The sequence below is a fragment of the Miniopterus schreibersii genome, assembly GCF_964146895.1.
Source record: "Miniopterus schreibersii genome assembly, chromosome: 5".
NCBI classification, from domain to species: Eukaryota; Metazoa; Chordata; class Mammalia; order Chiroptera; family Miniopteridae; genus Miniopterus; species Miniopterus schreibersii.
In genome coordinates this window covers 90,458,546-90,475,248 of record NC_138106.1, presented here as the reverse complement: position 1 = coordinate 90,475,248, position 16,703 = coordinate 90,458,546, and the positions used below count along the sequence as shown (strand labels likewise).

The following is a 16,703-nucleotide window of genomic DNA, read 5'->3' as shown; positions in this document are numbered from 1 at the left end:
ACTCAGGACTGCTAGTGCTTCCCCACAGCACAGGGGCATCACCAGAATCCAGTGGGGGCTGTCAGACGGTGAGCAGGCAACAGTGGGAAGAGTCCTTCACGAGTGGCCTTAGCTTAGAAATAGGCACCAGACCATCTGGTACAATATCAGTATCTCCTTGCCACACAGTCTCTTCTATCCTGTGAAGCAAGTACCTCCTTGCTCTCAGGGGTGAACGACTAGGGGTGGTCAATGGTGCAGAGCAGGACTGAGGCCACTGTTGGTTTATTACCTAAACTTGGTTGAGGGCCCTCTATGTGCGAAGCACTATGTTAGACACTAGTGGTATTAATAATAATATACTCTTAAAAATGACAGCAACTAAAATTTCTTGAGCACCTACTATGTGCAAGGCTCCCAAAGCAGCACTATGGGAGGGCCTGGCATTGAGCGATTGGGTAAAGGTGAAAGAGGGTTAGGGTGACTCTGAGTTTCTAGGCAGAGCCTGAAGAGGTAGATGAAGATATGGAAGAGAACAGATTAGGGAAGCAAGAGGTAATAAGGAGCCAGGGTAGAAGCCACAGGATGGAAGAGACTGTGTGGCTAGGAGACGAGGGCCTGGCAGGGGCCTGGGGAACCCCAGTGCTGACACCAGCACAAGGTGGGAGAGGAGCTGACCAAGTGGGCTGGGAAGGAGCTGCGGTGTGGTGGGAGGAGGCCCAGCAGGGCTGATCTCTTAAGCCACAGAGAGCAGCAGCTGCAGGCAGCAGGTCAGGCTACCCAGAGGCCAAGCAAGGTGAGGGGCCAGTACGTCTATGGGAGTGGGGGAGGCAGGTGCCACTTCCCAACTCTACCACCTGCTAAGGGGCAACCTGGGGGCAACAGGCAGGAACCTGGGGACACTCAGCAGAGAGCCCCAGTCTTGCCCGGAGAGCTGAGGCACAAAGGCAAGTGTCTTGGGCACCGCTTCCCCCAGGAAAGCCCTGTCTGAGAGGAACTCACAGGCTGGCTTTCCCCATTCACTTATAGACACAGGGCCTCCCACACAGTTTCCCCAAATGGGGCAGGCATCACTTGGTCTTCTCGGCTGAGAACTGGCCCAAGCAGCTCACACAGCCAAAGACTGTTGAGGGAGGCTCTGCTCGAGAGGCCTCTCAGCAACATGACACCTGCACCGCTGGAAATGCGGCAGACCACACAGTGACCCCACACAGCAGGCCTCACAGCAGGCCCCTGATGCAAGTTCAACAACATGTCTGGTATCTGCTTTAAAATAATTGGGGGCAATAAAATTGCCCGTGGGAGTCATTATGCCATTCTCTCTACTTCTGTGTATGCTTAAACTTTTCTGTAAGGCTGGCCAGGGTGGCTCAGTGGTGGAGTGAGGCCTAGGATCCAGGAGATTGAGGTTCGATTCCAGGTCAGGCACATGCCTGGGTTGCAGGCTCGATCCCCAGTTGAAGATGTGCAGGAGGCAGCCGATCAGTGATGACTCTCACATCATTGATGTTTCTCTCTCTCTCCCTCTCCCTTCCTCTCTCTGAAATCAATAACGATATAAAATTTAAAAAAAAAAAATTTCTATAAGAAAAGTTCAACCAGTACTAAGAATTTGCTACCCGCATCAAGGCCAGCTATCTTCCTGAGTTACTGTGCCATTTTTACTACGTAGGAAAACAAAACAGAACAGAACAAAACCCCTGAACATTTAAATTATGATTCTGAGAAAGGTCAAGGGCCCCAGTGGGAAAAGAGAATTCATGTTCGCTTACCCACACCTCCCTTCTACTACCAGCAGAGAGAAGAGCTATTTCCCCAAATACTTCCTCTACAACTCACACCCAGGACTAACTGCACTTCAGGGTCCTTTCCAGGGAGATAACAGCAGTAAGAATAATAACTGGTAGATATACCAGTTAGTGTCTGTATTACTGAGCACCTACTATGAACCTGAACTCCTCTAGCCCCTTCTCTCCCACTGTCTCCAGTTCAGAGTCATCCCAATACCGACAGGGAATCTGAAGGGCAGTTCTTACACCCACAGTGACCTCCCAGGGCTGGCAAATATGTTTTTGAGATTCAATGCTACTAGTCAGAGCTTCCAAGTATGCTCTGATGCTCTGTTACTCTGCAAAGTGAGATGCTGTCGATCCACAAGTGCCAGGCCCACTGGAGGTCCTGCAGGTCCCTGTCTCCCCACTGCCCCACCCCTTCCTGCCTCTGCCTCACCCTCCATTCTGGAAAGCCCAAGCACTACAACAATGTCAGGAAGGGGAAAGTTCTACATTAACCAGAAGACCAGATTTATATTGTGCATGGAGAGATCACAATACTGGATATCAAACTATACTACAAAGCCATTGTAATCAAAACAGCCTGGTACTGGCACAAGAACAGGCAACTACACCAATGGAATAGAACAGAAACCTCAGAAATTGACCCACATCATTACATTCAATAAATATGTGACAAAGGAGGCAAGAACATACAATGGAGTAAAGATAGTCTCTCAACAAATGGTGCTGGGAAAACTGGCCAGGCATATGCAAAAAGATGAAACTAGACCACCAACTTACACCATACACAAGAATAAACTCAAAATGGATAAAAGACTTAAATATAAGTTGTGAAACCATAAAAATCCTATAAGAAAACAAAGGCAGCAACATCTCAGACATCTCCCATAGCATAATTTTTGCTGACATATCTCCTAGAGCAAGAGAAACAAAGGAAAAAATAAACAAATGTAACTATATCAAACTAAAAAGCTACCCACTGTATGGGAGTACATGTTTGTCAATGATACATGTGATAAGGGGTTGATTTCCAAAACATATAAGGAACTCATACAACTCAACAAAGGGAAGGCAAACAATCCAATTTAAAAATTAGCAAAAAGTCTGAATAGACACTTCTCCCAAGAGGACATAGAGATAGCCAAAAGACATATGAAAAAATGCTCAATGTCACTAATCATCGGAGAGATGCAAATTAAAACTACATTGAGGTATCACCTCACACCTGTGTGAATGGCTCCATCAACAAAGCAACAAGTGACACGTGCTGGTGAGGGTGTCGAGAAAGGGGAACCCTAGTACACTGCTGGTAGGAATGCCGACTGGTGCAGACACTATGGAAAATGATATGGAGTTTCCTCAAAAAATTAAAAATGGAACTGCCATTTGACCCACGGATCCCACTTCTAGGAATATATCCTAAGAAACCCCAAAACACCAATCAGAAAGAACTTATGCACCCCTATGTTCATAGCAGTGTTATTTACAATAGCCAAGATCTGGAAACAGCCCAGGGGCCCATCAGTAGGTGAGTGGATAAAAAAGCTGTGTGACATTTACACCATGGAATACTATGTAGCTGTAAAAAAAAAAAAAAAAAAAGGGATCCCTTACCCTTTGCTACAGCATGGAGGGACCTGGAGATTAGTATGGTAAGAGATATAAGCCAGTCAGGGAAAGACAAATATCACATGACCTCACTTATTTGTGGAATCTAATGAACAAAATAAATTGACCATCAAAATAAGTCCAGAAGCATGGAGGCATGGAATAGACTGACGTATCTCAGAGGGGAGGGAGGGGATGGGAAGAGATTAACCTAAGAACTTATATGCACATATGCATAACCCAAGGACACAGACAATAGTGTGGTGAAGGCCTGGGGGCAGGTGGGGGGGGGGGTTAGGGGCTGGGCAGAGAGGGGAAAGGGGGGAATGGGGCACATCTGTAATAATGTCAATAATAAAATATATACATTAGAAAAAGGAGAAACAGATATAAAGTGATGCTGCCCTGATGAAACAAACCAAAACAAACTGTCAGAGTTCAAGGCCTTCATGGTCTGCCTACCGTTCATCTCCCTGTGTTTCTGTCACGTGCCTGTACTACAGGTATATCCAAATACTATTTGTGGAATTCCAAATAAACCATAGGCCTTCACACCTCTGTATTCTTCTCTCTTTCTTCTCCATCACCTAAAACCCAACTTAGTCCTCATGGCCCAGCTCACATGTCATCTTTGCTGGCTATTGCTCAAATCCAAAATGTAGCAGGCATTTTGATATGTTTACAAATCACATCATTCTTACCCTACCCGAGTTCATCACCAAGTTTGTTGCTTTTACCTCCAAAATACTTGAATTCTTCTACTTCTCTACCTCCATTGCTAACATCCTAGTTCCAGCTCTACAGTAACAGTCTCTCTTCCTCTCTCTCCTCAGCCATTCCTGTACCCTCCAATGCCTGTCCACTGAGTTGTCATTCAGTGGCTTCCCCATGAGTATCAGAAAACCTGAAGTCCTGTGTGGCCTACAAAATTTCACACAATATGGCCTCTGAGCATGTCCCTGATGCTATTTTCAAACACAGTCCCCTTCTCACTCTGCTCCCTCAAGCACTCTATGCTTTCTTCCACCTAAGGACCTTTGTCCATACCTTTCCTTCTCCTAAAATTATCTTCCCACTACTCTGCCTGCTTGTCTTTAACTGGTGGGACATACCCCATCCTTTGGGTCTCAGTTGAAATGTTTCCTCCGAGAAGCTCCCCCTTATTCTGTCATTTAAATTGTGGAACCCAATATTTTTCTAATAGCACACTATTTTTTCCTTTATAGCACAGATTCCATTTTGTAATTACATATTTATTTGCTTTATTTTGCTGTCTGTCTCTGCCATGTACCTGATAAGAGGGAGTATCCTACCTGTTTTGTTTACCACTATATACTAATGGTCTCATACTTTGGAACAGAGCTTGGTATGTAATAGGTGCTGAGTCAATACATGGAGGAATAAATGAATGTACTAAACTTTTAAAAAATCTATGTTCTGCAAAGTCTGAATAAGTTATTTTCATTTTTTCTTGCCTCAGTTTCCTGGTCTCTAAAATGGGAACGATATCAACTATTTCACAGGACTCTTGGAGGGGGTTGAAATAAAGTATTTTAAACACTCTTAACTGTCCACTCTTAGTGGTCTGGGGAAATCTGGGGACAGTGGACTATAAGCACACAAAGCCTATGGGCTTTAGGCCCTTCTCACCAAGTCTGCGATCTGTTTTACCCTCAGTTGCCACCGCCACTGCCTCACACCATAAACAGTCCTGGCCATTCAACTGCTTCCCTCACCACCATTCCCTCTGCCTCACTCTCTCTTAACACTGGCCTTGTCCACGGCTAAAAAGCGAGTTCCCCTGCCATGTAGCAACATCTCTCCCCTAAACAAGTAACACAACCTAGTTCCAGCACAGCTGAACTTCTCAGCTCTAAACTGCTAACTAAAAGCCACCATCTGTCAGGTGTTTCCTCTGTGCTGTTTATGCACTGTGTGTGTATTAACCCAATCTTCACACCAACTCCATGAGCTGCTACTGGCACCGCATGCTACCAACAGGGGAACTGACACACAGAAAGTCTAAGGTACATGCCCAAGATGATATAGCATGTGAGGGTCAGAGTTGAGGTCAGGGTTATCGAAGCCTGGCTACAGAATCTGCCCCTTAACCATCTTCCCTCACCAAATGACCATAAGGGGCATAAAGCTAATTCACCTTCACAGACGTAGAAACTGAGGCCCAGAAAGGAGGTATGAGGAGATGACTGATGCCAGGACTTCTGGGGAGGTCACATGTCAATAGTTCACTATAGCCAGCCCTGCCCATGCCTCTCTGGAAGAGTTCCTGACTCTGGAGGGAGAGATTCTTCCAAGCTTAGTAATAATGAGGATAAATAAGAACAATTACAACAATGATTATAACTAACACTTATTGAGTGCTTGTTATAATACAATAAAACACCATTTTAAATGATTTACATGCACTAACACATTTAATCCTTACACCACCTAACCTCATGGCCAGAAACAGAGAAGCAAACACATTTGGACAGAAAGCATTCACACTGGCAGAGAGACTCCAGCCCAGCCTGGAAGACAGGCAATTTTGAGGAACCCGAATGAGGAGGCCACCCACTAACTAGCTGGTGACTTCCCAAATTTTCCAGGTTATTAATGGTCCTTCTCTCCTCTGGTGGGATCAAGTTCACCAGCCCACATGCATGCATGACCCCTAATGACGTCAAAGGCCCTGGCCTTGGGTTTCCTCACCACAAAATAGCTATTTGCACTGGTCTCGTAGTGAGTCAGCTTTTGTCCCCAAGATCCTGCTACACACTGAGGCTGGTCTGAGGCGAACGTGCCACCCTCAAAATGCTGCATGTGCTCAGAATCAAAGGGCACTGTCTCAGAATCCTGCTGCAGTGTTTTGGGAAGCGGCTCTTGGGGTCTGCGGGGTCTTGCAAGACACCAGGGTGAGCCCAGAGAGCTCAGGGGATACCAAATTTGGGGATCCTGACACCATAGGACACCAGACACCTGTTCTGTGGTTTGGGAAGGATGCAGAAGGCTCCATTTATGATGGTGATATATTTTGCTGAAGATTGATTAACCCCAGAGGAAGCAGACCCTGGCTCTGAAGATCACAGACCCCGAAGCCAGGCCGACTGAATCCCAGCTCTCACACTTACTGGTTGGTGACCCTGAGCAAGTCATGTAACCTCCCCTCAACTGAAAAAATAAGAACAACAGAAAATTGCTTTAAAAATTAAGCACTTCACATGGAGTCCACTAAATGGCAATCATGGCTATTATTATCATTATTGCTCTGACCTTCAAATGAGGAGCAGAAAACAATACTGGCACAGCTTCCCACATATATGCACAGGCAGGGAACTCTCGCTATGGTTCCACATCTGGGCCTCAAGTTCAAATTAAACTGTCACCATGTTAGGAAGCCACAAACCAAGAAAATAAAATATAAAGAATGATCCTTTCCATCCAGGAGCACAGAAGCCACAGCCATGTACAAAAATGCATAAAAAGATACTGAAGTCGGAGCAACTAGGACCAGCCCTTGGCCCCTCAAGGAGAGATTTCATAAAGAGCCATGGAGGCTCCAGAAACAGTCTTCAACCCTGAGACTAACAAAATGGAAAACTGAGAGGAGACACTTTAATTCAGCAGTAATTTCACAAACAGGAAAAGGTGGTAACAGTGATGACAGTGACAATAGCTGCCATTCTGGGGGCATCTAATATGTGCCAGTCACCAGGCAAAGCCACACATCCCCCCAGGAAGTAGTTTTGGCTCCATTTCATGGATGACAAAATCAAGGCCCAGACAGGGGAGGCAACATATCTGAAGCCAGCTGGAAAGAGGCAGAATTGGGGTTTGGGGCAACCTCAAAGCCTTGCTCTGTGATGCAGTTTCACATTATTAACCTTTGTTTCTCTACATCTAGCCCAGGGTCTAGCACAAAGTAGGCTCTCAGTAACTGTTTGATGAGTAAATAAAAATTAAAAAAAACATAGGGAAGTGCAACATTGGGTGCCCTTGGGTCACACACATCTCCCCAGAGAAGAAAGCACCCATCCACACTCAGGGGGGCATGTCTGCATCCACGGGCTCATTCACTCACTCACCATGCCTGTGCCTGTCTCGGGTCTAGGGCTTGGAGGGGCACTTGCCCAGCTAGGGGTTCAGCCATGGCAGCCAGAGGAGTGGCAGGTCCCAGGGAACCATGCCATGTTTTCCACCATAATCGCCATAACTTTTCTCTCAGCAGCAGCTAATGCAGTGGGAGCAGCCAGATTCTGTAAGGCCACACAATTAATTCTTCAAGAGCCTTAATGGTCTTTAAACTCATTATGATTTGCTTTTGAGGACAAATAACAAATCACACTCAGCAGCCTCTGAGCATCTTCCCTCACCACACAAATACGCAAGGACCTGGGCCACCTCTGCAGGAACTCTCCCCAGGCCAAGCCCATCAGAGCTGTGCTGTTGTCTTGCCACTGTGTTTACTGGGCAGATATTCCATCATAATTCAAAATAAATTTACAAAAGAGAAAGGAAGAAAAATCCAAGGGGTTAGTGGCAGTGGGAAGAGCAGAACACTGATCTGAATGATTGGGGCATCTGACTAAAGGCCTGGGGCTGGCCAGCTCAGCAAGGGCTCCTAGACACCCACTTTCTCAGGCACCTCTGTGAAGCAGTATTATCATTCCCTCCACGGAGGGGGAGACTGAGGCTCGGAGGGCTGTGATAGCTTGCAAAAACTGGGATTTGAAACAAAGTCTGCCTCTCAGAGCTGCCCTAGACTCAGAGATTCTCCTGGCAAACCATGATCCCCTGTTCCACAGAATCCAGCCAGATAACACCCATACACATACACATACACACACACACACACCATACTCCCGCAGTCCAGGGAGCCCTGTCCAGTCTCTTCCAGAAAGGGATTGCTTGGCTATGCAGATGACAGTCCTGCCCTTGTTGCTGAACTGAAGCTGTGCAAATATTAGCACAACTAGTTCATAGTCAGACCTGTTTAAGCAAAGGCCGAAAATCCCAGAAGGGCTGGCAAGGGCCGCCAGAAGCCTGACATCAGAACATCTAGATTTTACTCCAGGCTCCCCCTGTAATATTCTGCGCCAGTCACTGGATCCCCTACCTAATGTGCCCATTTAGAAAGAGAAGGTAGGGAGAGACCAGGGCTGCTGCAAGGCTCAAACAACAAAGCATCAGGTACTGCACATGAGGGCTGTTAGAAGGCCTGCTCTTGCATGATGTGCACTACCACGAGAGGTCTTGGGCTGCTGCAGACTGGGGTCCTCCCGAGGTCTCTGCAGCATGCTGGATCCTTTCGGGGCTTAGAGAGGGAAAGACAGTCAGCTGGAAGGACTCTGGGTGAGGGCAAACTGGCCAGAGCAAGGAGCTCCAAGCCTCTGCAGGTCAGAAGCCGGGCTGATTCTCTCTGGCCCTCCCCCAAGCTTCCTTCAGAACCACATCCCAGGCGCTGAGGAGCAAATGTGAGCTAACTGCACTGAGGCAGAAGGGTGAGCTAATGTGTCCCCAGCACCTAGAGCAGTGACTGTACACAGCAGGCACTTAATGATCTACAGAGCCTTGGTCCTGACAAGACTGAACACTCAAACTCAGTTTTCTCTACTGCAATATGGGGATGCCAGGACCACAAGGACAAGAATGCAAACGCAATACCTGGCGGGACAGCAGCTTCAGGCAGTGGCAGGTGTGGGATAGGATATCAAGACCCTCATTCTCAGACTGATCCACTGATTCCAGACAGCTGGCCCTACAGCTGCAACTTGATTGGCCTCTGCCAGATGCAAGGAGCAATGGGACCTTGGGAACTGTACCCCCACCATCTCACATGAAGCCTCAGGCCCATAGTCTCAGGCCCCTGGCGTGAGGAAGGGGCAGAGAGGAACATAGGCCTGTTCTCAGTGCACCTGCCAGACACAGGCTGCAGAATTCTTGAACTCAAAGATCAACCAGTTGCAGGTGGGCCTCCCACCAGGGGGCCTGACACAAGCCGAATCAGCTTGTCAACAAATCCCCTCCACCCCTTAGCCCTCCTCCTAGGAGGGGCCTGCAGACAGCTCCCGGGGCAGCTGTGTGAGGAAATTGATATTCCCAGCACATACACACTCTCTCTCACTATAAATATGGGCCCATGGATGTTCAGAGAGCCACCCACAGGCCCTGAAGCAGAAAAGGGTTGGTCTCTGGGACACCGATCATCCCCCCCATTCCTGACTATACCAGGCACACATAAATAAACACCCGCAATCCCACGAGCAGCCCTCTCACGGCCAAACAGTAGCCACAGAGAACTCAACCTCCCTCAGTTCCAGGTGGCCCTGCGTGGAGCACACCTGAACCACCTGCGCACAGCCCCTGAGCGGGTCCCTCGGCGCGGCAGACGCCCGGGCAGCGCGGACACACAGCCCAGCACAGGCCTAGGGTCTCGCGCCCGCGCCCGCGGGACGGCGGCCCGTGGGCCTCTGGCCCACCTGCAACCGGGCGCGGGCGCGGACGCCGCCGGCCACACTCACTCGCTCTCCCGCCCCCGCCAGACACCAGCTCGGGTCGCCGCGCCCGCGCCGGCGGCAGGTCCCGCCGCGCACACGCGCAGGCCGCGCCGCCTCACCCCCACGGGCCCCACGACTCCGCCGCCGCGCGCCCCGCCGCGCCCCGCCCCGTCCCGCGGCCTCGGGAGCTCGCGCGTCGCCCCCCAGCCTCCGCACGCGCGCCCGTGCACCCGCGGCCCCCTCGCCGCGCGCAGGCTCGCACGGGCCCGCCGCCGCACGCGCGGAGCCGCGGCTGGGCGCGGCCGGCCCCGCCCGCGCCGGGCGGCGTACCCCGCGCCCCGCCCCCCCGCGCCGCCCGGCTCGGCCCGCCGGGCCTTACCCGCTGTCAAGCTCCAGCTCCAGCAGGGACTGGGTCCGCTCCGAGTTGCAGTGCAGGCACCACATGGCGGCTGCGGCGGAGCTGGTGGCGCCGGTGCCCGGGCGCCCCGGGCCCAGGCCCCGCCGAGAACCGCCTACTCCCGCCAGGGGCGGCCGGATCCCGGCCTAGGGCCGACCACCGGGGCCTGACCTCCCGCCACGCGATCGCCTCGGCCACCACGGGCGCCTGCCAGTCCCACCACTCCCGGCCCCAAGCCCCACACCCAGGCCGGCCAGGCCCGCCCCTCAGCCGCCCCTCAGCCGCCCCTCAGCCGCCCGAGCCGCCCGAGCCGCCGCCGCCCCCGCCCGCCGGGCGCAACGCTGGGTCTGGCCCGAGGAATGTGGCCGGGGGGGCGGGGCCAGGGGCGGGGCCGCCGGAGGGAGCGCGGGGCGGGGGGCGGGGCCATGGGCGGGGCCAGGAGGCGGGGCCGCCGGAGGGAGCGCGGGGCGGGGGGGCGGGGCCATGGGTGGGGCCAGGAGGCGGGGCCGCCGGAGGGAGCGCGGGGCGGGGGCGGGGCCATGGGCGGGGCCAGGAGGCGGGGCCGCCGGAGGGAGCGCGGGGCGGGGGGCGGGGCCGAGCAGTGACTGGCGCAGCAGGTGATTCTCAGGCCCAAGCCCCTGGGGCCCAGCAGGCTAGGCTTTTTCGGGAGGGCTGTGGACCCCTCCAACATAGATACCCCCAAAGTGCAAGCACAACGAATACAAAGCCCAAACCAGCCAACTAGCCTGCTCTGCTGACGGCGCCGATCTCTGCCAATACTGTCTCTGGGCCTCAGTTTATAAAACGGGGCCTTTGTTCTCCTGGATGGTGTAATTCTGGGGCTTTGGGGCTCCTGCCCCAGAGAAAGAAGTAGGTCTCATCCTGAGACTGGGGACACCCTTCTGGGGACTTTTTGGTGAGGATCTAATGGAAGCAGCTTCTTTCTCCCTAAGCCCATCTAACCCCCAGCCCTTCCCTCACTCAGAGCTAACTTTCAGACCCCCACGGCAGGCTTAACATAATACTAATTAGTATTTTAGGTCTCTTTACTGAGATTTGGTCCTCAAGACAAAATTGTAATGTAGGTGGAGTTATTACAGGTCCCACTTTCCAAAATAGGAAACTGAGGCTCAGCTTAAGTGGGTAACTAAGGGGCTTCCCCTCTCCTAATCCTCTCCCAGGCTGCTCAGCTCACCCTACTATAAGCAATCATGGCTTGCTCGTCTCCACTTGCATATTTACTTGTTTACTGTCTGTCCTTGGGCTTCATGAAGGCACCACAGTGACCAGCACCCACACTTGTGGAATGCCCAAATATGGTTGGGAGATATCAAGCATACATAGATATAGTCAAAACCCCACCTGTCCTGGGCTGCCCCACCTGCAAGTACATCTCCTGGACGGCCAGGCAGCTGGCGGTTCCGTGGGAGTCAGGAATTGTAGGCCCACTAAGGTAGAGACATCATCTTGTGTCCTTTTAAATATGCTCTTATTGATTTTTTTTTAGGGAAAGAGAGAGAAACATTGAACAGCTGCCTCCTGCATGCCCCCTACCAGGGATGTAGCACAAAACACATGCATGTGCCCTGACCAGAATTCACCGGGGACCTCTCAGTACGTGGGACAACACTCAGCCAACTGAGCCACACTGTTCAAAAAACATAATCACCTCCTGTATCCTTGGGGGGGGGGGGGGGGGGCGGCTGGTTGAAGGGGGAGGGGTAATCTGCCCCAGCTTGAACTGCCCTCTAAAAATACGCTGCAGTAAACAGCCAAGAGAATTCCCCAACCCAGCTGCTAAAGCACTCCAGACAGGCTCCAACAGCTTCAAGCAGAATCCAGGCACTTCTTCAGGCCCAGGGCCTCACCACCCACCAGACATTGTTCCAGCTGGGATTTAGAAGAAGGGGGTTGAATTTCTCTGTTAGTGTTTGGAACACACAGGATGGAGTGCCTGAAAACCAAATACTTCTTAATTCTCTTGTCCTGTTTTATCTTCCTGCTAAGTGTGCCTCTTGCTTTTGCTCAGTTAACTGCCTCACAGATTAATAATTTAGCAAAGTATGATGTGAGCAAGAAAAGTTCCAGCCTGGAGAGGCAGAGAAAGCCAATTTTTCTGCTGAAATCAGTAGACTGGCAAGAATCCGTACATGTACCATTTGGGAAAATTGCTTAGCCATCTGAGTCTCAGTTTCCTCAACTGTAAAATGAGGCTCATCAGCCACCTCTACCCTGGCTAATTCACCTTGCCATTTAATTTATCAAGCATTTATTAGTGCTTTTTCTGTGCCTGTCTTCTGAGACCTCAATGGGGTGATACTGCTATGGTAGGTGTTCCCCCAGTATGATGTCATGATAGTCTGGAGGAAGGACTCTTTGCCCCATGAGAGGCTCCAAAGATAAAGGAACATTGGACTGGGCCATGAGGGATAAATAGGAGCCCATGTAGGGGGTTATAGGATGCAAGAAAATCATTAAAATGTTTACTTCAACTGTATTGTCCTGGTTCTAATTCCTGAGATGTTCGTCTTGGCCCATTTCATGTGCCTAAACCCAACTTCGTCCCCTCTCCCTGGCTTCTGAAAGCCTTTCATTTTCCACAGCCTCCCTGCTCTCCTTGGACCAGACAAGTGGCACTCCCCCAAAGGTAAAGTTTGCAGTCCCTTTCCTAGAGCTGTCAGGATGAAGGCAAGCCCCTCCCCATGCTGGCCTTGAGGCCTGTCTGCTTCTGGTTCATCTCTCCAGCCCTTGTCCTTTATCACGCCCCCACTATGCACACCACACTTCCAGCAATACTAAACTTCTTTCAGACCCTAAACTCCCCACTGTGCCTGGAGCATGGTTAGGACTTTGGGTTTCAGCTTTCAATGTCACTTCTCCCAGAAAACCACCCCTGATTGGCCCCTAGTCCAAGTTAGAAACTCCTCTTGTACAGTATACTCTCACGTTACTCTGAAGCTGCTCTTTCATCACACCCATGAGTTGTATTATTCCCAGGTGGATTGGGCCTGTATCCTTCTCTGTAGCATCCCTCATGCCTGTAATGAGGCCAGAGACACAGAGGTGCCCAGCAGCTGAGCAGATCAAAGACTGGTAAACTAAGGCCTGAGAGGCAAATTTAGCCCACTGCCTGCTTTTTTAAAACAAAGTTTTATTAGAACAGACTCACTTACATATTGTCTATGGATACTTTTGTGCTACAACAGAGTTGAACAGTTGCAACAGAGATGTATGGCTTGCAAAGACTAAAATATTTATAGCTCTCCTCAGAAAAATGTTGTCAACCCTAAGATAAATGAAGCTCCCCTGAAGAAGTTTCACATTGGCTCCAGATACGCTAGCAAACGCCTTGCCCTTTCAGCCAGACCCCCAGTGCCCTGGCTCAGGCCCCAGGGACAAAACCAGACATCATAGGGGAAGATGGTGATTCAAGCAACACCAGGTGGGCCAGGTGACCCTCAGGCAAGATGGCAACAAGGCAAGACAACTCACTGTTAGGAACGAATCCTACAAACTCACTACCCATGTGCACAAAGACTTAGGCCAAGGATATCAGCTGTTTGTAACAGCAGAACACAGAGGAGGAAACACACAATGTCCCTCAGTGGGGACAGGTTAAGTAAAGCGTGGTACACCCATCAGTGGGAGTCCTATGTTTAAATAATGGCAGCAGCATCATACACACTTATAGGAAAAGATCTGAGACACAACACTGGCGTTGAAAGTCCAGAAAAGTGTGAAATGTATTTACAATAAAATACATGCCCCGCCGGGCGTGGCTCAGTGGTTGAGCGTCAACCTAGGATCCAGGCGATCAGGGTTCGATTCCCGGTCAGGGCACATGCCTGGGTTGCGGGCTGCAGCCAATCAATGACTCTCTCATCATTGACATTTCTATCTCTCTCCCTTCCTCTCTCTGAAATCAATAAAGATATATTTAAAAAAAAAAAAATACATAGAACACTGGTGTGCTTATATAGGATAATGTTAGTGAAGACTATTTCTCAAAGGAGACCCAAGAAACAGGTACCACTGGCTGCCTCTGGGGAGGGAAACTGGGGGTTCCAGAGATTCCTGGCGATGGGCTCCTGCCCTCTAAGTTGGAAGTCTAGTTGGGACAGAGGTAGGAAGGAAGAAGGAAGACTTTTCACTCTATACCCTTGCATAGTGTTCAAATTTTTAAATAAGTGTTTATCACCATAAGAAAACTACAGGCCAGTGAAATAAAGAAATCAATAAAAGACATGGTAATCCAAGGGATTAGAAGCTTTTTGACATCTTCTAGCATTTTCTAGGAGACTCTGAAGCCCGTCAGAGCCAATCCACAAAGACCTCAGTTCCAGACTATACACAAGCTGCCTCTGGCCACTATAGTCCCCTTGTCTTTTTTTTAATATATCTTTATTGATTTCAGAGAGAGGAAGGGAGAGGGAGAGAGAGAGATAGAAGCATCAATAATGAGAGTCATTGATCGGCTGCCTCCTGCACGGCCCCTGCTGGGGATCAAGCTCACAAACTGGGCATGTACCCAGACCAAGAATCGAACCTAGATCTCCTGGATCATAGGTTGATACTCAACCACTGAGCCACACCGGCTGGGCAGTTCCCTTGTCTTTTGAGTAGGCTGTGTCTTACTGGTAGCCATAAGAATCAATTACATTTGCATTATAGTCCTTTCTAGCTTCCCTTTCAGTGTCTATTAGTCATTAATATGTTACTCTTCACAATACTGAAACATCACTGTATAAGAGCCAGAATGCTGGGTCTAGGAGGAAGCTCTGTGGTCACCCCTCCGGCCCAATCCCTTATTTGACAGACAGGGAAAGTGAGGCCCAGAGAGATGAAGGGATGAACACTGACACTGACTGGCCCAGGCAACCTGCCTCCCAGGCCATAGTGTCCCCTGCTGGGATGGCTCAGCAAGAACAAGGACAGTCCAGCATAGAGCCTGGGTATGAGTGAGCTATAGGGAGCTATGGGTTCCACACAGAACGGAACTTATTCGTATGAATGTTGGATGCTGTAAAAAACAGAAACATCTGTGAAGCACATGGAATTCTCTAGAGTGACATCTCAGGGAAGCTAGTCAGTCTTCAGAAGAGAAATTATCCAGATAAATAAAGCTGTTCTTTTTAAGGGCCAAGTTACTTTTTCCATTTCAATCATTTTTAATAGAAACCACTTGCAAATCACGGACTTCTCTGATCTCATTAAACAAAGTAAACTAAATTAATGTTGGCATAACTTGTCTTGCGAGGTTGAGGGTTATTTACCCAAACTGGGTAGTATGGCCATTTATCTGCTCAAGCACTACCTTGGTTGTCATCCAGTCCCTAACACTCTTTCCAGCCCCATTCCCAGATACCATCCCTATGATACAGCTCCTCCCAGAATGCACCAGACACTTTCCCACCCCAGTGCTTTTGCTTATGCTATTTTCAATTCTAATTCTCTTCATCTGCTTGGCAACCTCCTACTCAACCTTCAAAGACCAGCCCAAATATCACCTTCTCTTTGAGATGCCTCCCCTAGTGTCCCCACCCCCCAGGCAGAGTGAGAACCCCTCACCCAGACTGTGGGTACCTGGGCAGGGACAATGGCTCTTCATCCACTCTCCACCCACTCATCCAAGTGGGGCTCTGACTCTGCCACTACTTCATGTAATTGGCCTGGTTCCAGACACCTATCACAGCACCTGGGGGATTGAGTCCCAACCACAAAAAACTCAGTAGCACCTGGGTTGGCCAAGGCCTGGACCACGGTAATGGGATGAAAGTGGCCTTAATGTTAGCGTATCCTAGAGCTTTAGAGATAGAAGGAGACACCATTACCCAGTGCTGCCCTCCCACTATTCAGATGAGGAACCTGAGGCTTAAAAAGTAGGGACCCCTTCCCCAATTCATCCTGGGGCACAGCCAAGAACTGGTCATCTGAATTCCTTTCCATAGCTCCTTCACAACTGCTCTGACAAAGGAAGCCACAGAGCCAAGGAACCATCATGGTTTGAGGTGCAAGGAGGCTGCTTTCCTGCGGTATTTAAGTGAATAATAAATATTAGATGCAGTTGTTATTATGCCAACAGCGGACAAATGGATTAATACAGCCTGTGAGAGCACCGAGAAGGCTACAATAACAGGACCACAGGACACAAGGTCCAATGCCAGGAGAAACAAAACCCCACACTTGTATAGGTATAGGGAGGCCTAAGGGAGCTCTGAAAAACCTAGCATGTTACTGACCAAGTGAACATAAGAACTAAGAATAGTTACTTCCTAGCCTGGATCCCCAGAGCACTCCATGCTTCCAGGAACCCATTGCCCACAGCAACCCCTGCCACATAGAGGGTGTTGGTTTGTAGCAAAAGTCTTCGAAGATGGTAGTGGTAGCCACAGGTTGGAACATGCCGACCGAATCCCTCCCCAGTCT

At 49.9% G+C, this 16,703-nt stretch overlaps 1 protein-coding gene across 13 annotated transcripts in view; it reads right to left on the bottom strand.

The window, feature by feature from the left end:
* IQSEC1 (IQ motif and Sec7 domain ArfGEF 1) overlaps nucleotides 1–16,703 on the bottom strand; it is a gene marked incomplete at its 5' end in the record, with an annotated part of 201,931 nt that overhangs the window by 78,571 nt on the left and 106,657 nt on the right. The window contains one exon of one of the 13 annotated variants that reach the window (XM_081138978.1): nucleotides 10,260–10,418. The exons of 11 other annotated variants lie outside the window; for them this stretch is intronic. In XM_081138978.1, coding sequence (XP_080995104.1) covers nucleotides 10,260–10,324 — 65 coding nt within the window. Of the gene's footprint in view, nucleotides 1–10,259; nucleotides 10,419–16,703 lie in introns of those variants that run through there. One more of the 13 variants, XM_081138980.1, reaches the window with a different exon arrangement.